This window comes from Pomacea canaliculata, linkage group LG4, assembly GCF_003073045.1.
Source record: "Pomacea canaliculata isolate SZHN2017 linkage group LG4, ASM307304v1, whole genome shotgun sequence".
In the NCBI taxonomy this organism is placed as follows: domain Eukaryota; kingdom Metazoa; phylum Mollusca; class Gastropoda; order Architaenioglossa; family Ampullariidae; genus Pomacea; species Pomacea canaliculata.
Genome location: NC_037593.1, coordinates 32857658 through 32879543, shown reverse-complemented (window position 1 = coordinate 32879543; position 21886 = coordinate 32857658). Strand labels below are relative to the sequence as shown.

Below are 21886 nucleotides of genomic sequence, written 5' to 3'. Positions count from 1 at the left end.
GGTTTATTTAGGTAAACAGTAAGTGCCACTACCAGGTAGACATTGAGAGCAACTCCAGGAAGCCAGGCATTCAATGACAGTAACCTGTGAACTGGGGTCTCACAGCAACCTAAATTCTTGCCAAGATCAACATGAGAGATGTGGCAGTGACATCCTCACCAGCACAAAGATACCACAACACAACTCCATCAGAGACCTCCGTGAAATTGTTGCTAACAGCAACACTCAAAGATATTGCTGTGAAATTGTTTACTAATGATTATAAGAGACATAAATGTGAAATTACTTCTTCTACCATCGTGTTAATTTTAAATATATCTTTATACATCGACAGCACTAACGGTAGGTATTGTACTTTACAGTTTTACTAGATGAGCAGTATTATTTATGTGTTACCGCTAAGTGTTATTACTGTTACATTGACAGACAGGACAACGTGTGCGCCCCTACAAAGGGTGTTCGATAATATATTGTCAAAGGTCAAGGTGTAAATGTTCTCTCCACCCAACAGGGTCGAGATTTGCCTGTCCCTACAGATCCCCACACACACACATGGAGACAAACTTGTCGGTAGCAAGTCGCACAAATGATAAATGTGTTATTTTCGTTCTATAGAGTCGGCCTGCCCAGTAAGTCCACCCAGTTGGTATCTACCCAGACAAAGAAGGGTGTAATCACCAAATTCCATTCCTCACGCGAAGCTCCAGTGTGTCCTCAGTGCACGGTGGCTACTTTGTCATTCCGCCAACACTTTGTTCTGAGCCGGTGGGCTGTGTGAACACCACCCGGGGTGCCGCGGCGACACAACACCCGAGCTGTGGGATACTCCAAGACAGGAACATAGACACTGCAGCACGGAGAGGCCCACGCGGGGCAACGAGGGTTGGGAGGAGTATTCACTGTTTTACAGAAGACACCTACGTGAGGACACCACAACATCGTCATGTCGGATGGTGGCGCTGGTGTCTCCTGACTGCCACCCACGTCTGGGACAAAGGGCTGTCACGTAGTTTTGTCATTATCTTGGCGAGGAAGTCGCTGTCCGTGTCTGGGCTGTCACACACCTGTCGTCACACATTCTTGGCAATATTCTGATGCAGAAGTCGTAGTCTGTGCTGGTCAGCTCTGTCACGTAGTCTGTGTCAGCTCTGTCACGTAGTCTGTGTTAGCTCTGTCACGTAGTCTGTGTCAGTGCTGTCACGTAGTCTGTGTCAGTGCTGTCACGTAGTCTGTGTCAGCTCTGTCACGTAGTCGGTGTTAGCTCTGTCACGTAGTTTGTGTCAGTGCTGTCACGCAGTCCGTCAGCGTTGTGACACTGTAGATCTTGACACTAGAGAGAGACGGATACACCTGACATCAAGAGAAAAAAAGTCATTAACCCCGGGAGTAACCCAGTCCTCGTTCTTCAAGAAGCTCCTTGGATTTTGATGAAGGTAAGTGCCACTTGTACTGTGTGCATGTGTATGTGCTAATCTTCAGGTGTGGGATGTATATTTGCAACTATACACATATTGTAGTAAGCAATGATACATCATGTAGCTTACTATAGTCACAGGCCATATTCACATCAAAGGAGCGTGTAATGCGTGTTACAAACAGACAGGTGTGCTTCAGATGACACCTGGTGCTGGTAACAAAACACCGTTGTGTTTTATCTCCTGATTGAGATCAATGAGATTTGACTGCGAGGACTTTATCGGGGGCTTACCTGCATGAAACAAATAAATACCAGGAGGCTGAAGGGGTGTGTGTGTGTGTGGTGGGGGACTTCGATCAACCATTCAATACGCATAATTAGTAAACGAAGTTTGACATGACAGCTGTGAGGCTCGTCTGTTTGTGTCTGCAAGCGAGGGCTTACATGGATGGTCGTGAGTTTGTATCTTTTAAACAAAGAGCTAGTGAGACATTACCATAACATTATCAAAAGCTAGCGACAAACTTCATTATTATACCAGAAGCTGTGTGGCAATGTCTGGCAGCGGTCTCCCTTTTATCTGCCCCTAACATCTTAAGAAAACACATCACAACTCCTTCCCCACTCCAAAAAAATAAAAACACTGAAGGGCTGTGAGCGCAAAGTTTCTTTACTGCAAAACGCTTGCACCGTAGACCTTTGACCTTTGACAAGTGTCTGTTGATGTGGAACCCACTGCTGTAGGCACCGACCTTTGATGGAGGTCAGCGGCTGTGGGCGTCACACGTTTGTCACGTGACAGAGCGCGATGTGTGACTACTATGCTGTGCGTGGGACAGGTCAGGTACATACAATGACACCTGAGGAAGGTTCTGGACGCTATGCTGATGTTTAACATGAAGGTTTCCATCAGTTCCATGTCTGCTTACAGCCCTCCTATCATTCCAGGAAGCCTTCAGTCTGTAGTTGATCCTTGTTGTTCCCGACTGTTGCTGTAGTCCTCACCTGTTACCTTTAACACCTGTTCAGTGCCTGAAATGGTGGCTGAGAGGTTGAATGAAATCCTACAAAATCTTTCTCAAGTGGCAAAAGCATTTTTGAGTGCGATTTTAAGCAGGTAAAAGGAAGATAGAAAAGTTAGGTTAAAGGAGCAGTCTCGGGGGAAAAGCATTCTTATAGCTTGGGTCACGTGGCCCTTACAAGGAAAGGCGATAAGAGTCACGTGCAGTTAGTCCTTTGACCCCGTCGCTTTGAAATTTATGTCCGCACGCAGGTGTTCGAGGGCTAACGACGACGACCTGGAATCAACGTCCCTTGAATCACACAAATATACAAATATTCACACACACACACGGGGAGTTGATGCTGATCACTCGAGTGTGCATGAAGTAGGCGACCTCGACAAGTCTCACATCGCCGCCTTGAAGTCCAGAAGTCCTTCTACAGACCTCGGATGTAGCTTTCCTCTCTAACCATCCAAATAAGGTGAGAAGTAAGGGAGGAACTTAGAAAACGAAGAGAGATGAGACTGGTGGGGAGGAGAGAACAGAGGTTTTGTAAGTTAAAATGTTTTGTTGTCTGCAGACCTCATACACTTTCTCCATTACGAGCATCCGGTGAAGGAGGAACCGCTAAAAATGTCCCGGTCACGTGCCCGCAGCCCCTTGATGATGTCGGTGTCCAGGACAGGCGACAACGACGTCCCAGGAGGTCAACAGGGGCAGGAGTCACGTGATCAACAGGAACCGCTCCCCACGTAATTCTAGCATTCGTTAAGGCCTCAGGTTTAGATGTAGACATGACTAATGTAGACATGACTACACTGTGTCAGCAGGGCAGTATGTGTATACATTTCTCCTGTTTTTTAAACCTTTTGATTGAACCATCAGTCAGTTGTACTGCTGGCACAAAGGCTCACCTTACACACAGGACTTTATCATGCCTCAGCATTCGGGGTCATTCGACACCCGTAAAACTACCCAGCTTACCGACAACACGTCATACATTTGGCTTTGTTCACACCTGTGTCAGGTACACATCTTTGAAGAAGACAAGTTCCAAGTCTTCACCTCCTTGCTGCATGGAAACGTGGCACTGACTGAGGTACCCCGAATACGGCCAGTGATGGTGAAGATGTACGTCGCCTCACCCTCTGCAGGTAAGAGGTCAAAGGTCAGGATCTGAGCTGCAATGAACTGTAGTTAAGCCTCGTGTTCCTGAGTCTGAATAACATTTCCATTACAAACGACGAAGTTTTCGCAGACATGCTCTTGCACCTGAGAACCAATGTTCCCGAATCTTGATAACACTGACCACTGGAGTGGACGATTCCATAGCAAAGACAATAGACATGGTCAAAATAATGCTTTCAAACAACAACAACAACAACAACAACAACAACAACAGCAACAACAAGCAAGAAGCTTATTGCTCCCTTGTTCTCCACAGACATGGACAGCGAGAGGCACATTTTGGCCGAGCAAGTCTTCCCTGAGCTGAGGAGGTATTGCAGAGACGAATACGGCGTAGAATGTGAGGTGAGTGAGGTGCATGCAGTCCTCCTCCCATGGGTGTGTCCACCCCAGTGGCTTATAGAAGTGTGAAAAATGAGCATGTGACTGCACGTGTGCAGACCAGTCACAGATCTCTCTCATTGCCTAGTAACGCCTACATGTATGAATGGTTCATCGTCACCACCTACATACACACCAGCTGATGACCGGGTATGTCTTTGGGTGCCAGGTGCTACTGGGTCACAGCAGTGACCCTTGTCCAGCGCCGAACACCGTGACTGTCGCTGTGTTTGACGCCATCTGCAGCCAACTGTCACGGACCGGAAGGGACGTCACTCTAGTGACTCAGTGCTATCAGTGTGACCACAACGTGACCCCCAGTGTGTATCGTCTGCTGGAAAAACAAGACATCGAAGGTGGGAATCGCCCCTGTCTGTAGCTGCATACATTTCATTTGTCTGTCATTGGTCACGAGATGTTGGAAGACATCTGGAAGGACGGCCAGTACTTCTATGACTTCTTTTAAGTTTACAATTCAAATTAATATCTACATCTTCATTAATCTATATACATAACACAGTCATATACGTAAATATTGTTTCGTTTATGGGAATAAATTCCCATGTTGAACTCTTGAATGAACGAGTGGATGAATTAATGAGTAAGTGAATACGCGGACTGTCAACGCATTAGCAGACGAACAGGTTGAATGAACAGATTGAGGAATGAAGATGACACGGATGTAAAGTCCCGAGGTCAATGTTTCTCACAGTGCTCACCGCGTGGCGTTGGAAGGAAACACAAGGGAAAGTCTCGGAGCTCATCTCGCGCGGCACGAGACTTGCCGTGGAGTGCGGTAGCATCACAGAGGATGAAGCACGACTTTACCCACTACCAGGTAGGCATTGTCATGTGATGCATTCATTCAAAGGATGTTCAATGAGTTTGGAGTTCTCCAGGTGCATAATCAGTAACTCGTTCTTTGTGGGACTGAGGCTAAAGATCAGGCATCATGGGAAACCTCCGTCATTCATTCCACAGCAAACATTTCTTTCTGCAAAAAAAAAAAACAAACAAAAAAAAAACACAACTAAAGAACTTTTAAAATTCTACGGGTAAGTCTATAGATGATTTGTAGCAATCAAATGTAATAATTTCGTCAGATAATTAAAAGATAAACAAGACAAATCTGTGTTTTCTGTGCTGAGTAGTGTTCGGGAGGGACGTGCTCCAAGCTCATGTGAGTGTCGCCGATGCCAGGACCCGCGACAACAGCTCCATCCTTGTCCTGCTGCTGGAAACAGGTCAACACGATGTTAGGACTGATGTCGAGGCCCATCCAACTGCTGAGACTAGTCAGACCAACCTCAAGATGGGATGTCCTTCTGTTCATTGTTATACTGACGAGGTTAGTGATGCTGGGCTGGAGGGTCAATTATTCGTTATTTACTTTGCTGCCATTGTTTTCCATGAGGAAAAACCTATCTTAGCGAACACATGAAAATTATTTAAATATCCAGAAACAAAATAGTATTAATTTAATGTCTCAGTTGGCTTATTTTGTTTTCTTCATGTCATATATGATTAACTTTGGCTTTTTTCTTCCTTTTTTTGTTTTTGGATTATTCTGTCTTTTTCGCACTAATTGTTTTATTCTTCCTTCCTTGTCTCTTGTATAGTAGTTTCAGTTAAACGTGCCTTTTGGCAGGTAAAAGGGATGAGTAAAGGAGACAGCGACAGACACCAGGTCTCTGGCGACTTGTGCAGAAGACTTCGCTCTTTGCTGGACCGCGGAATGAGAGAGCGGGAAACACTGTCTGCCATCGCCGACCTTGACCCGCTCTACATGGAGCTTGTCCAGCACTGGGGCGAGGTCGTTGACAGGTGTGCAACGTTCGTCGGACAGGAGGTAGAGCTGACCCTGTCTGTAATGTCGGTACCTACCCCAGTGTTTCAGGTTTTGGGGGCTTCTGCAGCCGGGTGCGCTGAAACCAGCCGAGCGAGTAGCTGAGAGCTGATAAAGTTTGTAGAGGCTGGGTGAATGGTAGACATTAGCCATCCAGACACTAGCGACACATCGTCGGACACCGTGTGAATGTTTGAGTAACAGAGTACCCGTGCACGTGTCATCATGTCATGCGTGATGTCACACTGTGTGTGTGTGAGAGAGAGAGAGAGAGAGGAAATAGTGAGTTGGTAGGTTAGTGGGGCCTGTAGCCTCCTCTTCAATAGTCTGATTTTATTTTGTGTTGAGGCGCCGCTGAGGGCGATCTGCAGCTACATGTGTGGAAACAGTGGTCAACCTCTGGTCATATACGGCGAGCCCGGAGTGGGCAAAACTTCCTCTTGGCCAAGGCGGCGTCAACAGCTCACCTGTGGACGTCAGGCAAGAAGATGAGGACGTCGCTGGTTTTCAGATTCATCCGCCTGACACCAAACAGTTGCTCCCTGCAGCAGGTGCTGCACTCAGTGTGTCGTCAGGTAAGGTGGCAATACACCCCCTCCCCCCACACACACAACCTCAAAAAAAGAAAAGAAACAAAACAACAAAACCAAACAGGGAAAGATCTGATGGCCACGAGGCAGATCAAGAAAGCCATCTAATGGACTTACAAAAGCCGTAAAGTACTACACCATTGACCATCTAGACCTCGATCATTTGATCTTCAGATCGCATGGGTGTCAGGAAAGCCAGACCAAGCGATTCCTGAAAACTGCAGGAGGCTGAAGAACTACTTCATCGACTTCCTTCAGCGTGGGGAATTCCCCGGCCTACTGGTGATCGTGCTGGACGGTCTTGACCAACTGACCGCCAGTGACGGCGCCCACAAACTGGACTGGCTGCCCGCACGTGTTGCACCCAATATTAAGGTCGGAAAAGATAGAAAAAGTGGTCACCAATACCAAATGACCACCTCCATTATGCTGGAGAGAGATAGAGAGAAATAGCTAATGACTGATGGACTACGGACAGAATCATACCGGCAGACAGACAACTTTCAAAGAAGGGATGAATACAAATTATTGTTTGTCGACGTCGGTGAAGACAATTACTTGTCATGTCTTGAATCAACGATTTTTGTTTATTATTCTCCTGTCCTGACCCACCCCACCCCGATCCCTTCCATATTTTGCAGATGATTGTGTCCGTATCGTCAGCCAACATCAGCCTGGTGAACAAGTTAGAGCTCAAGGCCCGCAACTCCATGGAGCAGTTGTTGCCCTTGTCCTTCTTGGACGCCGAGGACGTCTTCAAGATGCTGCTCAGGACAGCAGGACATCAGGTGACTGCACAACAGTGGCCGGTCATACAGCAGGCCCTCCATCACTGCTCTATGCCGCTATTCATCGTTCTCACCCTCCAGGTACTGCGGATGATGATGATGATGATGATGATGATGATGATGATCTGTTGTTGTTGCTTATCGTGCATAAACAAACACATAGGCGCACATGTGCAGACATAACGGTGGTTTCGTATCCAACTTTTTTCTTTGCAAATGACCTTTACCTCGTAGTCTACAGCAGACGACTTTCTTTCACTGTGACCAGGAAGTCTTAAGATGGCGTTCGTTTGACATCGTGTCTGTCGACGCCCTGCAACACTCTGTGGAGGCAGCGGTGGAGAAGTTGTTTGAAAGCCTGGAAGCCAGACTCGGTCAAGTGTTGGTGTCTCGAGCCTTGGGCTACCTCACGGCCTCCCGCAGCGGCCTCAGCGCCAGCGAACTGGAGGACCTCCTGTCACTGGACGATGATGTCCTGCACTCGGTCTTCACGGGTAGTCAGCCCCACCTACAGACGGTGCCTCCTCTACTGTGGCCACGACTACATGGAGAAATCGCGGCTCTTCTGCAGGAGAAGAGCTGGGATGGTGTTGTTGTTCTGTGTTGGCGCCACCAACGTTTGGCGGAAGCCGCTTCGCACAGGTACTTGCGCACGTCTGCGGACTATCTGCGGGCGCACCGAGCGTTGGCGGATTACTTTCAGGGTGCACGGAGCGGAACTTTCCAGAAACCGTTATCCTTGCAGCAACGAGAAGATCTGGCGCAGGGGAAAGGTTCCCGCCCTGTGCTGGACATGCCGCTCGTCTTGTGCAGCTCCACGGGCAGCCGACATTACAACCGCCGCAAGATGTGGGAGCTGCCCCACGCTCTGCACTGCAGTCGTCAGGTCGACCGCCTCAAGTCCGAGTGCTTTTGCAACCTCCACTGGCTGCTGGGCACGCTGTGCGCCACCTCCGTGCAGCACGTGCTGGCTGACCTTGACCTGCTCCGTGACCGCGAGACGGAGCTGGTGGCCGAGGCTTTGCGGATGTGCAGCTCCGTCCTCCGGGACGACCCTGACCTCCTCCAGGTGGAACTTGCAGGTCGCCTTTTGCCACTTGCAGCCCGCTACCCAGCCCTGCGCGAATTGGTCAGGCAGTGTGATGTCATGGCGCAGAAGTGCTGCCCTCTGGTGCCGCTGGCACAGCTGTATGCAGCTCCAGGCGGGCCGCTGCAAAACGAATATGATCTTGAACCCGCCCCGAGGTCAGCTGATGACGTGGACGTGATCGCCTGTGCTGACAGCATGCTGTTGACAGTTAAGTACGACTGCTCAGACACGTTGAAGGTGAGAAAAAGAAACTTTTGATTGAGTTGTAGTCACCTCAGGTGGTTGTCCTCGAGATCATAAATGTGAACTTTCAGCTACAAAAGTTTTAAGTGAAAAGAAAGCAGATGACTGAGCTCTTTTCCTGGCTAACGCACAGCTTTCGTGTCCCTCCAGTTTCCCCGAGTCTGTTAGAACCTCGCTTTAGCTGCTGCCACATTCATGTCAGTAAATGACAGCAGACCTCCATTGAACACTTCACACTAACTGCAATGAAGGGTTAAATGTAGGTCTCTCCTAGTAGATTCTGTTTTCCTGCCAGACAGTCCGAGAGTTAATTAAAAATACACCCAAGCATAACTGTAGTGATGTAATTTAAAAGAACTTAAGACTTTACAAATGCTTTGTCTTGAAATATCCACACACACGCACACACACAGGTGTGGGACCCTGTCCAGAGGGAGCCTCGCCAGGAACTGCAACTCCCTGTTGGAAGGATTTTGTCCTCCAGAGACCGCCGGTTGTTGTGTGTACTGAAAGACAATCGCTTCATCAACATCTATGATGCTGATAGCGGCAATCTTCATGGAGTCATAGACTACGACTATGGAAAGGTGAGTATGTCACCTGTGTGTGTGTGGTGTGTGTGTGTGACTCACTGACCCGTGTACACATGGCAAACTCAACCTTAGTGGTGCTAATAAATTTTATGAATGTGGAGCATTCAACGAACGAAAGGGTTACTGAAGGTCCGGATGAAGTGAGTACAGCTCACGGCAAGCAACACGGAAGGGAGTGAGCGAGGGTGACATAAATGTCAATGAGCCAGCAGGTATTGACAGTCATCAATGTTGTATTCATATTCTTCCCTGGCAGGTGAGTGGCGTGGCGACAGGTACCCGGTACATGGCCATCAACACGGAGCGTGGGGTGGGACCTGTCGTGGTGGACCTGCAGGAGGTCACTCAGGTGCACAGGTTTTCATTCCACTCGCAGGCTGCGGCCATTGGGGCGGACGACGGTACCCTGGTCATCTGTGCCGACCGCTTGGTCCTCTTATATTCTCTGCCCCTCATGGAACGAAGGTAGGTGGCGCTACCTGTCCTTCACCCTTCACAGCATACCTTGTCATTAAAGGTGATATCACCTTCTTGGCAAGGGAGATAAATTACTTTAGTGCCGATAAATGCTTCCAGGAGAGAAACAGAGGATTGTCAGAGTTGTCCCCACTGTTAGTCTTTCGCTTCTCTCCCTTTTATCACATCACAGGGGCGTGGTAGAGGCGCGCGATGTTCCGCAGAAGGTGTACCTGTCGGTCCTCCACAGCAAGTGCTACCTGCTGACCCGCGCCAGACTTCTGCAGTCCATCAGCTTCAATGTCGCGGTACAACCCCGGGCTCGTGATCTTTTCTGCGACCCTGAGCTTCGGGACTTTACGGTCTCTCACAGCGAAGTAGGTTCGCCCTACAGTTTGCGCAAAAGAACACCCTCACCACGCTCAACGCATTCTCTACATAACTATAGATATACCTTGTTCCATCGGTCGCCTTAGACCAATACATTTTTAAAAAATGGTTGAGTGTACACAAAAAAGTAGTCCCGTGACCTTTCAGTCTCTGTGAGCGAGGTGTTGGAGACTGCACTTTTCTTGCCACCATCTTTCAGTAAAGGCGACGCTCATCTCTTCTCCCTCGCTGCTTTACCTTCCCCAACCATTATCACTCAAACGCTGGCTCAAACTGAGTATCGAAAAAATTGAAGAAAAATAACAAATGACAAAAGGAGTTGCAGACAAGGCAGCAGTGTACACTCCTTGCTTTTTCTCTTTCAGAATATGATCTTGTGCCGCTCGGCACGCCACCTGCATGTTGTAGACGCACACGGAAAGCAGGTTGCTAAGCAACTACAGGTAACACCAGAACTGATCCAAGCGTCTATGTTGTCATTCTCTGCTGCCGGCTTTTTTCTTGACGATCGCCTCATCGTGGCCGGGCGCCACACCCAGCTTCTGGTCTGGAACACGGCTTCTGGACAGCTGCTGAGAGTACTGCAGGCTTCCTTCACGCCCATCACCAGACTTTTCTTGTTCCACGACCTCGACAAGGCCGTCACATTGCTGGAGGACAACACGGTTCAGGTGTGCGCATGCGTGAATGTGTCTTGTCTTCATTCTCTGCTGTCGCGGTGACTGGACATCTATTAACCTTTGTACATTAAGATATACACAGTGAAGGGTAGCTTAGGCACATAAACACACTAACAGTCCCACCACCTTACCTGCTGTTACCTTACAGGCCCATCTGAGCGAAGGGTTTCAAATAATCAAATTTAGTTCGTGACAAGATTCAAATTCCTGAAATTATCTTGTTCTTCAAACACGTACAAAGTGGTGCAATCCGTGAGGTTATCTTGCACTATGGATATTTCTTATTGACTCCAGGCTGTCCACAGGCAACAGCCTCTTGTTCTTTTCTCCTACTGGTAACGAATCATCTCTCTGTTCAACACCGAGCCAAAAACGTTGTACAGAACAGCTGGGCAGAAACAAGAAACTCATAAGCGCTGCGCACGAAATAAATAAAACAGGTATTTCAAACTTGTAACTTTAATGAAAAGATGTATAAGAATCGCACAACAATGCAATAATTATTAGAAATCCATTGTCTGTTAGACGAGGATAGAAAGCGTTAGAAAGACAGCATCGTCTTTAGGAACACAGTGGAAAGGTCTGGTGTTACCACCGGGCTTTCACAGAAAATAACATCTGACAGATTTCATTCTAACATACCTAGTTACTATTACTATGTCTAAAGTGCAATCCAAGGTGAAATATTAAAGCCAAATATCAATCAGTTTATATTACTATAACTTATACACTTTATAGGTAGCTCTGAATTTGAATATCAAGAATGACTATCGCTACAAAAAACAATTACACCTACCTTCGTCTACATGCAAAGAAGCACACCCCTAGAATGATTAAAAGACAGACCTATAAAAAGGGGAACAAAAGACAAAGGGAGAAAAGAAATGGAAGAAAGAAGAGAAAGTAGGGCAGCAAAGAAGGAAAAAAGAAACAATGAACTTGAAAAGAAAAAAAAAAGAAGAAATGACTGTTGCTGGTTCACAGATCGTTTCGCTTATCACTCCTTTTAGTGGTTATGTGAGTAAAATGTTGCTACCACTAAACGTGATGTAACCTACTGAAAACAAATGAACGCAGACACTATATATATATCTTGCTATATACCTTGATGTATCTGTATATCTGCCGTCCGCCCTTAAAAGTATCATCTGTCTTTGAAAGCTGCTTCAACTGGCTGTTTACAAAAAGACAAAGACTGGGGCCTTCCTTCTTGTCATTAACGATGTGGTCATGCCAAATTGCCCCAAATCTTTGCGATGATGATAATAATAATGTAGCAACAGTAACAAATTGTCCTGAGGTCGTACAAAGAAAAGGTTGCAGAAACATGTTAAGTGTTAAGTTAAGGACAAAAAGTTCTGTGACTTGAACCTCTCTTGCTAGACAATTACTGTAAATGTTGCCTTTTGATCACCTTCTACAGTGCTCGTCACAAGCGAATTGACTTTAAACTTCAGAATACTTCAAGCACCCAGGGCCGAGGTGCAAGTTTGATGACTAACGGCCAAACTGCTAACAATTAAAGTTTAACTGCGCTTCACGACAGCCATCCATCTAGTGCCTAGCAGCGTATCATGTCACTGTGTTCAAGCCCTGTGAACCGCAAAACTTCCTCACCACAAGCTGCACCGCGGGCAAAAATTAAAATAAAAACCAGAAAAAACTTGCTTGATGTACTTTCGCGTCAGTTAGGTTCCTTCTCCCCACCTCCCCACGATGCAGACCGCAAGTGAGTGGGTGTCAGAGGGACTTGGAAGCAGTTTCAGCGGATTCCGATGGTTGTACGCAGCTTATCGGCCTGCACTGTTTCCTCGTGCACGGTGGTGGCCACTCCCGTGGTCTGGTCGCGGGCGATGGTGGTGATGTGGTGACAGCCCGGATTCTGCAGGCTGCTCTCCACGCGCAGGGTGGCGGTGTAGCCAAAGCCACCGTCGCTGGGCTGCAGGAAGAACTCGTGCACTCGAGACTCACTATTCAATGGGCGTGACGACGATGCTTTCTTCTCTTCCATGTTCAGCCCACTGGTACTGTTCTCCATGTTGTCATTGTCGTCCTTCTCTTGAGATTCTGAAATAACACTACTAGCAATGAGAATGTGTTGCCGAGTAGTTTTTGTCTAGTTACATTTCTATCTCTACAAAGTCCATTTCTTTTACAGGTTACTTTGGGGGCGGGGGAGGGGGGAGACGTTAAAAGTAGGATCATATAAACGATGTTTTAAGTATGTTTGGCATCTTGCGATCATTACATTATTGCAATTTAAGTTAGAAAACTTCACTGTAAAACAGAAAATCCCAAAGAAAATGCTGACGACGTAAGAGGAAAATGCCCCTAAATAAATGTTTCTTCTTAATGTACAAGGGCTTTTGAAATGGAAAAAAAACTCTTTAAGCAATCCCTCCTGCAACCCCACCTTCTTTACCTTCATCTGTGAGGAAGCTTCTCTCGAAATTCAGCACAATGCAGCCATCCTTGGATTGGGCGGGGCAGTCGGGGTCTTGGTCTTCCTCCAGAAAAGTCGCTGCTCGCTGTCCTTGGGTCAGCGTCGTCTCCGACTTGCAGCGCCTGGCGCGATGAACGCATCCGGACATTTTGTCAGTGCTGGGCAGGTGTGCGGCTGTCGATGTCAATGCATCGTCAGTACAATTTTCCCTTGAACCGCGTCTGTCGTCCACGTTTCCGGTGATATATCCGCTGGGTTGCTTTGTCGACCCCATGTCACCCCGGAACGTAGAACCTAGCTTCCCCCCAGCTTCGCTGTCCCATGGGCATGAAATGTCGTCGTCGATGTAGTACTCGTGGAAGTCAAAATATTCGTTTGAGATATCACTGCGACTGAAACGTGGCCGCATGGAATCCGGTACGATTGTACCCCACGTTCGCGGTCTGCCTGCTGTGTCAGTCACCCTGGACGAGACATTCTGAGGCAAGGCCCTCGGATTCGAGCAGGTCTCCACCTTGGGCTCCGAGCGTAATGGCACGTGCGATAAGTCCCTGTCCGGAGCTATGGGCAAGAACGTTTCAGCTGCACTCGCTGTCGGCATGGTGGCGCTCACGTTGGGCATGAGATCTGGTCTGCTCTTGCGCCTCGGTGTTTCCACTTCCTGGGGGCTACCCTGATTGGACACCGTGGTAAGGCTTTCGGAACTGGGAGTAGCTTCTCCCTTTTCCAGCTCCTGCTGGCTGTCGGAGGGGCTGGTTTGCGACTGATCTTGCTTGCTGCATATGTCTTCATTGAGCTTCAACCGATCGCGAAGAAGCAGGGACAAGTCGTCCGAGCAGGTGCCTTGAGGAAACGCGCTGCCTCGCAGGATTGACTGACGGAGGGTGTGATTGTAGCAGTGCGCCTGGAACAGCTCGGCCAGCGAGCGCACGCTTCCCTGGTGTCTGAGCTTTGCGTCCTTGATATTCTCATCGGTAAGGGACTCACGGGCTGGGGATTGGCGGGACAGGGCAGAGCGAGACCTGGGCGAGCGAGGAGACCATGCGTAAAATAAGGAATTACGCGGGAGACTGCTGGTTTTGGGGGAGTAAGCCGCAGGTAGTGTTCTCGTGCTGCAGTACGGATCCCCGCTAATGAAGGCCTTGACGTCGGTGGAGTGACTCGCGGGTTTCACGGGCGGAAGGAACTTGCAGTCGCCCTCCTGTGCAGCCATATTTACGTACGCGAACTGACTTGCGCGGGAATCTCGCACAGACCGTGACGAGTAACTGTAAACGTTTGGCGAGAGCGGGAATTTCGTCTGAGGAGGGCAAGACCGCCGCTTTAGCCTGGAAGCATGCCCGGAAGAAGGCGAAATGTCTCTGTCATTGGGCGAAAACTTCACTCTGGAATTTTGCTGCGCTACAGGGGGCTTAGTCAAGCTGTCTGTCTTTCCACGTGACCTTTTGGGAGCGTGCTTGGTCCTCTCAAAGGTTTTCTTTCCGTCACACTCGTCACTTTCGGAGTCATCAAGAGGGGAACAGCTGTCGGTGACTTCCTCCGAAACCTCCTTCATGAAGGCTGTCCGGAAGTGGTTGTTGGCGTCAGAGGTCACACCTCCACCCGGCCGAGGCCGACCATCGACGTCGTTCCAGTTACAAGATGTGCGGCTTGTCTGCTGCGAGACAGAGTAGCCGCCTTGTCGTCCGTCGGAACCGAAGCTGCTTCGGCGCTGCTCGCGGGAGATACTGGCCCCGTCGGAATCTTTTCCGTCCGCCAGGTCGGCACGGTCCGCACTGGACCCTCCTATGCAGATTCGCTGGTCCGACTCCCGCCTGAGGGTCAGTAGGCGATCCAGACTGCTACTTTTCCATCCCGGTGCTTTGTCGATTGGGCCTTGCAGCCAGCTGAGCAAAGTACAGAAGTCCGCAGGGCGTTCCGCTGGATCCAGTCTCAGGCCATGCTCCAAGATGCCGCGGAAAAGCTGAGGCGTGCGGGCCTCCAGAACAGGGAGCTGCTCTTGCTCGAGTGTCACTTTATCAAAGACTTCCTGGGCGGTCAAGGACTTCCAGGGTATCTCCCCGATGATCATCTCCCAAAGAACGGTACAGTAGCTGTACACGTCGCTGGCTGGGCTCAGAGGCTGGCCCATCATCAGCTCTGGCGCCATCCATCTGTTAATCTGATCCTTTTGCTTTTCCGTTATGACTGCATTTCCGTGCCCGGCTTCGGCCTTCTTCCGCTCTACCATGTGCTCGAGACAACCTACTTTCGCTTGGTGCTTGGACACCAAGAAAATAGCGTGCGATGAGAGACCGCAGTGCAGACAATTCTGATTGTGCATGAACAGCAACGCTTCGCACACCTGGCGGGCGATGTCACGGACATAGGTCATCGGCAGTCGGTCCATCTGCTCGTAAAGAACGTAGTGGAGGGAGCCCAGACCCACGCGTTCAAACACCAGCATGATGACATCGAGGCTTGGAGTCTGGCAGAGACACATAAGCAGCAGAATGTTGGGGTGGCGCAGCTTGCTGAGATGCTCTACTTCCGAGATGAGGAGGTCTACATAATTCTCCCCGACTGCGAACTTGTCCAAACGCTTCACCGTCACCAGCGTCATGTTCCACTTCATGCTGGTCATCACGAAGTGGGAGCTGACGTTAAAGCACACGCCCTGGTCGTCCTCGCTCAGCATGTTTTCTGTGATGAGGGGAACTACCGAGAGCACCCCACTGGAAGCGTCTCCTCCGTAATACACCCTGCCGAACCCGTGGCTGCGGACCCTGTGTGGCACCCAGTCAGGGTAAGATTCGAGTGAGATGTGGCTACCCACTTTACTGCGCAATAGCTGCAGGAAGGAGGACGGGCGCTCTACACTGCGAGAGGCCCTGACTGAGGCAAAATCACCACTGTAGCTGAGAGCGAAAAGCTGACTTTTCTGCAGGAACTCAAGCATTTTCAATCGCCTTTTCGGATCAGCCTGTCGCTTGGCCCAGTCCATGCACGTGCCTCCTTGATTGTCGTGTAGTCTCAGATCACCGCCAGCTTCTATCATAGCCCCCAGGACACGCAGACTGCCTGTGTAGCACGCGACGTGTACGGGTGTCATACCTGTCTTGCTTTTTTCGTTCGGATTGGCACCGTTGTGCAAAAGAATCTCGACGACCCGGTAGTGACCTTGGTAGGCTGCAATGAAAAGTGGAGTTTGTCCGGCGTCGTTCGGAACATCTGGGTTGATGCCAGTCTGTAGGCATCTGATCACATCTTTCTTCCGTCCACTGCTCGCAGCAGAATGTAAAGACTTTACTGATGGGTTATCACCATCAACCTGTCCCAGTAAAACAGCCGGATTTGTTGGCCTGTCTGATCGACTCCATTTGAATAAATCTCTTTTCCACACCGACATCTGTGATTGATACGAATATTATGAATGCAACAAATATTTAAAAATCATGTGTTTACCTTTTCGAAATATGTTGGCGTTAGTAGAAGTACATAACCATTAAATTCATTTTCCTGTTTAAGATATTTCAAAAAGAAATAGTCTTTGAATGCAGATGTCTCTTTTTTTAAAATGTATGGCTTCCACTAGACGAACATAACCACCATTTCCTCTCCACTGCGCATGCTTGGAGATGAGGAAAAACAATTGATAAAAGTGACTGCATTAATTTCGATATGGCTTCTAGAAAAACATTTTATATTAGACTTTTTTTTACAGTAATCTTGATGCTTTGACACAATATCAAATACTTTGCATAGGTTGTGAGAATTTTATTTTAATTAAACTAGTTTATATTTTTTATCTTTTTATTGAGTTTAAGTTTTCGAGCAACGCCATTGCACGTGACGTCGTTAATTATCATGCAGGATATAGTACTTTGTGTATACGCGTTCTTTGATGATGACATTGAAAGTACTAATTTTCCCAAATTAATCTATTTGTACACTACGTATCCAAGATCGCTATCAACAAACACCTAAGGAATTAAAATGTCTCTGCATTTTCTAACATGATCTTAGATCTAGAAAAGTGTACACAGGCCCCAGTAGTGAGGATTACTCCGCCGGCCAGGATCACGTACAAGTTCGTGCTGTGATGTTTCTCTGTATCTTCCAGTGTCATGACTAGCTGTCTAAAACTAATAGAATTCGAGAAAAGATTTGTTGCATGTTTGCTGATTGAATAGACAAGCCTTAGAAAAGTTATCATTGTAGTCTAGATAGCGTAAAAGTTGTGTTAGATCCAGTTTTATAAATCCTCCCACCCTACTTCCATGCCTTTGACCTCTGCACCACTTCACCCATTGTCTCTGCAGTCTTTTCTGTGTCTTGGCCATCTTATCTGCAGTTTTTCGCTTTATAGGACTATAATTGTCTCCACTACAAATTTCATGTTTCTTTTCGTTGGCCATACAATCATCTTTTTATTCTGTTCTCCTATATAGGGTACAAGTTGTATGGATGAGATTTTGGGTCTGTCTAAACTACCTTGATGGAACTCATAATTTTTAATAATATAAATTTATAAAATATATTAAAAATTGTACATTCAAAAAATAAATTTATAAAATCGTTTTAACTCTTATATATGTATATTCATTATCACTGGCTTTTTTCCACTTGCAGGTATGGAATTTTAACAATCTCGATGAAGGCATTCTCCACACCATCAAAATTGCACAAAGTCCAGTGCAGTCAGTCGCAGTGTCAAGTGTGGCTGGATTTGCTGCATGTCAAGGTCACACTGAGGTTAAGCTAGTTGACTTGGGCACAGGTCGGGTGACGGGCACTTTGCAGCATGACTCTAATGTGAAGCAGGTGACTAATGTTACCTTGTCTCCTGGGGGCAGGTAAGTACTGTGTGTATATGTGTCAGGCTTTTTCAGTCAGTGTGATGGAACATTTTGTTACACAGCTATTGCTAGGAACTCTTACCAGGTATTTGGTCACTGTGCCTATGCATGAAAAAATGAATGGGAATATGCATTAAAACACAAGATAAGAGAAACAGATGCATGTGCTTACTGTTGCTAACCACAGCCTTCCTGCATGCCCTGGACATGGCCATCTTCACTATCATTATTCTATCGACAAAAGCTGACACATAGCTTTTTCTGTCAGCTGATCAAAAATAAATACTTTTATTTTATGTTTGCCTCTAGATACCTGCTTACATGTTGTCTGTTGAAAAATGAAGAGGAATTGGAGGAAGAAGTGTCAGCTTGGTCTTTTCGTCATTGCTTTGTACTGTGGGATATTGGGCAGAAGAGGCCCATCTATTCAAGGGTAAGTCAAAGGTCTAGATGCAGTTTTTTGTTACAAGGAGCCAAGACTTATCACCTAATGTGAGGGTATGTATATGTATGTGTGCTAATACAACAGAGGGAATATGTAGAGGTAGATGAGGTTATCACTCCATTTCTGAGTTGTTAAGATTGGCATGAACTGCTCATTAGTGTTGAAAAACCAAGCAGACATTTTCAAGTTAGCCAAAAATTTTATAAACGCATTTTGTATTTACATTTACATTTCTTTCTTCCACATCAGGTCAACTGTCGCTTTGCTTTTTTTGACTGCCATGGGACATCTCTGGGAGTAATTCACTGGGTTGTCTACAATGCATTAGACTGGACTAGCAACTGGTACCAGTTCACCTTTCTGCAGCTAGATGCAAAGGCCAGAGGTTATAATGAACAGCATTTTGATCTTCCAGAGAATAGTGAGCTTGTGGGATGTCCATCTATTTTTTGTGACAAAATGACCAAGGCTTGTGCTCTTGTGGCTGTGCTGCAGATGTCCTACAAGGTGTTAGATGAGAACAACCAGGCAACCAATCACAGTTTTGAGACCTTAGTCTATATTCAGTTTGTGGCTCACAGGCAGGGAGAGAGTCACACCAATGAAGCTGGAAGTGGGCCAAGCATAGAGACACCAGACACCAGATATGTGCGACTGCAGGACCTTATAGAACATTCTGAAGTCACAGACCACATTTCTCATGTCCATGTGCTCCAGGACCATCTACTGCTCATCACCTATGTGAAAGATGTGGACTGTTTCCTGTTTCATCCCTCCCATGGCCTTGTCATTCCTCCTGATGCAGAGAAGGGAGCTGTTCTTTATGATCCAATCAACGACACTGTGTTGAAGCACTTACCACAGGTCTGTGAACTAAACATAGACATTAGGTCTATTCTGGTTTCTACAATGTCCTCCAGCATGGTAGACCAGCATCTTCAGGTACACCTGAGAAGATTTGTGTTGTATGAATGGGTAGTATTATGAGACATGCATGTGGTTGCACACGGGTGTAAGGTATGCAGGTTTACAAAGATATGGCAGGGCCACTTAAACAAAACACAAAATCAGACTTTATTTCTGTCATACAAGCCACATAACTGCTTTTGACAACAAAAATCTTGAATGTTTTACTGCAGTAGATTTAGAATTTAGCTGTCTTGGGTTGAATGCCATTTCACAACACCATGTTTTGGGAAAAAAAGGAACAGATGCAAGAGACAGGCATTAAATTCTGTCAATATTACTAATTTTATCCTGTTAGCTGATTAAGTGATTTCCATACCATATATGAAATGCCACAAAAAATTTGGTAGAAAAATGTCACAGGAGAGATTTGACCAGCTTAGAAGATGAAGTGCCCCCCATGTAAATGATCAGTTTTCTCCACAATGAATCAGAACTCATAATATCTGATTTTCCCTAATGGCACTAATAAACAGAATAGACATTTTGTTACCATCAGGTGTCCAGATCAATGAGCAGTCACAAGCTGAGCTCAGCCCTGACAGAACTGCATCCAGATTTTGTACGACCACTGCTGCATGGTCGATACATAATGGGCCTGACCTGTGACTGTAAGAAACTGAAGATATACAGGAGCAGTGATGGTGTACAAAAAGTAAGGCACACATGTCAGTATTAGTGCCATTAGTACAAAACAGGATGCCATCAAACTAGAGAATAACATAGATTGAGAGAATATTTTGGTTTGAATAATTTAGATGAATAATTTTATCACTATGTAGATGAATAATTTCGATTTTGTTACAATTTGCGAGATTATAGAAGACACATTTGCCAATGGATTAAAAAAAAACAACAACAGCCTTTTATTTTTATTTTGTATTGTAGCATAGACTGGAGCTATAATATTCACTGAAAAGTACACAGTTCAATTGTTTTGGTTCAGGGTCTAATTGCACTGGATTATATTGAGCACTGTGCCTAAGCCTGTGCCTATATTGAGCACTGATGCAAAAGGGTACATTCATTTCTGGTTTCTGAGCCACAGATTGCTTTTTTCCCATAAACAGCTTCAGTACCTGTATCCAGCTTGTCAAAAATTACAACGGAGCTTTACCACAGTCTTTTTACTTGCCAAATAATCTAAGAATAAATGTAGTAATCATATGTTGCATCATTTAGTCTCTTTAGTATTACTATTATTGCGAAGAAATGCAAGTTTATGTGAGTCCTTATTACTCCTCAAGGAGCTTAGGGCCGCACAAGCCTGTTTATTCACCATAAAATCTCAAACCAAACAAAATGACATTAGTTGGAACCTTGAGTTAGTAACCAATAGATGCAATATGGTAAAGGAACATCTAAAATATTTTTGCAACAGGGATTTATTCCTATTCAATCCAAACGTGATAGTTTACACACTTTTGTAGATGTGCGGCTAGACTGTGGAGAAGTCCCCATTAAAAGCAGTCACATAAAGAGTGAACAAGCCTAGAGATCCAGATCAGCATTTGCCATTATGCTATTTAAACAGTCATGTTTTTTTTATAATTAGAATGTGTAAACTGTAGCATGGAGATAATGGAAGAGCCAGAAAGCTAATGGTTTGCAAGGCTCCTCATTGTCAAAGCGCATATGTGCATGTGGTTTGGTACTTCAGCAGATATGATATGATAACTTTTACCCTTACGTGTTACTATGGATACCAAACATGACCATTACAGTTTTCCCAGGCTTGGTTTGTTACTAAATACGACTAATCAGATTTTGATAGGTTTTACTATGATGAAACGTAACACTTTTACAGGCCTCACTACTGATCCATGGGAAGGCATGCAGCATAGCAGTGGCAGAAGATGGCCGAACAATTGCTGTGGGGACCGAAGACAGTCGAGTGATGCTGTTGGGATTTGTGCTAGAACTCAGTGACCCATACGGTGAGTTCATCTGGAAGCTCCCTTCACGAAATCCAGCTCTCCCAGTTCTTCTAGAGCAGGAAGATACTGCAAAGAGTAGCCCTCAGCTACTAGATGAAGACTTGCGAGTGGTTCGTGGTGTGATGTCAGACCTGATTAGGCTGTCCACCAAGACAATGGCTGCCAGTCATGAACCGAGTTTCAGCAAATCAGCAAAGCCGTACTTGTGACTCAGAAATGTCATTGTGCACAATAACAGACATGTTGTGTCCGGTGGAATTCTTTAGCAATGTTCATGTTGGTCTACAAACCTTGGGCACACACGTTATCATCATGGTTTGATTCCATCTTTCCTTGAAGAACAGTAACATTTACCAAATTTCCTAAGAGCCCTTTTCACCCTCAGTTTAAATGTGCATTGCTGTTTACTGGATGGGTATCACATAATTATCATGTACTAGAGCTTGAATACCACGAGGACATTGTCACTGCTGAAAAATCGTAACTCTTCATCAATCAATTTCTGGAAAAACTATTTCTTCATTGAAAGTATTTCAGTGAGCTACTGTAAGTTTTGAGATATTAGCATTCTAAGAACAATTCAAGGGAATA

General features: G+C 46.4%; 2 protein-coding genes across 2 annotated transcripts; one reads left to right on the top strand and one right to left on the bottom strand.

Annotated features, from left to right (window-relative positions):
* Nucleotides 1-228: 228 nt before the first annotated feature.
* Nucleotides 229-21837, top strand: LOC112562516 (NACHT and WD repeat domain-containing protein 2-like). Its single transcript, XM_025235796.1, has 23 exons — nt 229-342; nt 616-1433; nt 2691-2902; nt 3002-3173; nt 3449-3575; nt 3866-3954; nt 4160-4346; nt 4703-4828; nt 5142-5338; nt 5639-5839; nt 6185-6322; nt 6601-6801; nt 7068-7295; nt 7483-8541; nt 8961-9134; nt 9397-9605; nt 9790-9973; nt 10352-10657; nt 17721-17944; nt 18257-18380; nt 18642-19334; nt 19858-20013; nt 21166-21837. The coding sequence occupies exons 5-23, from the start codon at nt 3542-3544 to the stop codon at nt 21502-21504; spliced, it is 4869 nt and encodes a 1622-aa protein (XP_025091581.1). The 5' UTR covers nt 229-342; nt 616-1433; nt 2691-2902; nt 3002-3173; nt 3449-3541; the 3' UTR covers nt 21505-21837.
* LOC112562132 lies at nt 11110-16715 on the bottom strand. The gene is made up of 2 exons (XM_025235177.1): nt 13089-16715; nt 11110-12733 (listed from the first exon to the last, which is right to left on the bottom strand). Exons 1-2 carry the CDS (start codon nt 16495-16497, stop codon nt 12429-12431), a joined length of 3714 nt encoding a protein of 1237 aa, XP_025090962.1. The 5' UTR covers nt 16498-16715; the 3' UTR covers nt 11110-12428.
* Nucleotides 21838-21886: the final 49 nt, after the last annotated feature.

Excerpts from the sequence above, each read along its gene's own strand:
- LOC112562516 (XM_025235796.1), top strand. The coding sequence starts at position 3,542 with ATGGTGAAGATGTACGTCGCCTCACCCTCTGCAG. Across the intron at positions 4,347-4,702 it reads GGAAAAACAAGACATCGAAG|TGCTCACCGCGTGGCGTTGG; the intron begins GTGGGAATCGCC and ends TGTTTCTCACAG. Across the intron at positions 5,339-5,638 it reads TTCATTGTTATACTGACGAG|GTAAAAGGGATGAGTAAAGG; the intron begins GTTAGTGATGCT and ends GCCTTTTGGCAG.
- LOC112562132 (XM_025235177.1), bottom strand. The coding sequence starts at position 16,497 with ATGTCGGTGTGGAAAAGAGATTTATTCAAATGGAGTCGATCAGACAGG. Across the intron at positions 12,734-13,088 it reads AAGCTTCCTCACAGATGAAG|AATCTCAAGAGAAGGACGAC; the intron begins GTAAAGAAGGTG and ends GTGTTATTTCAG.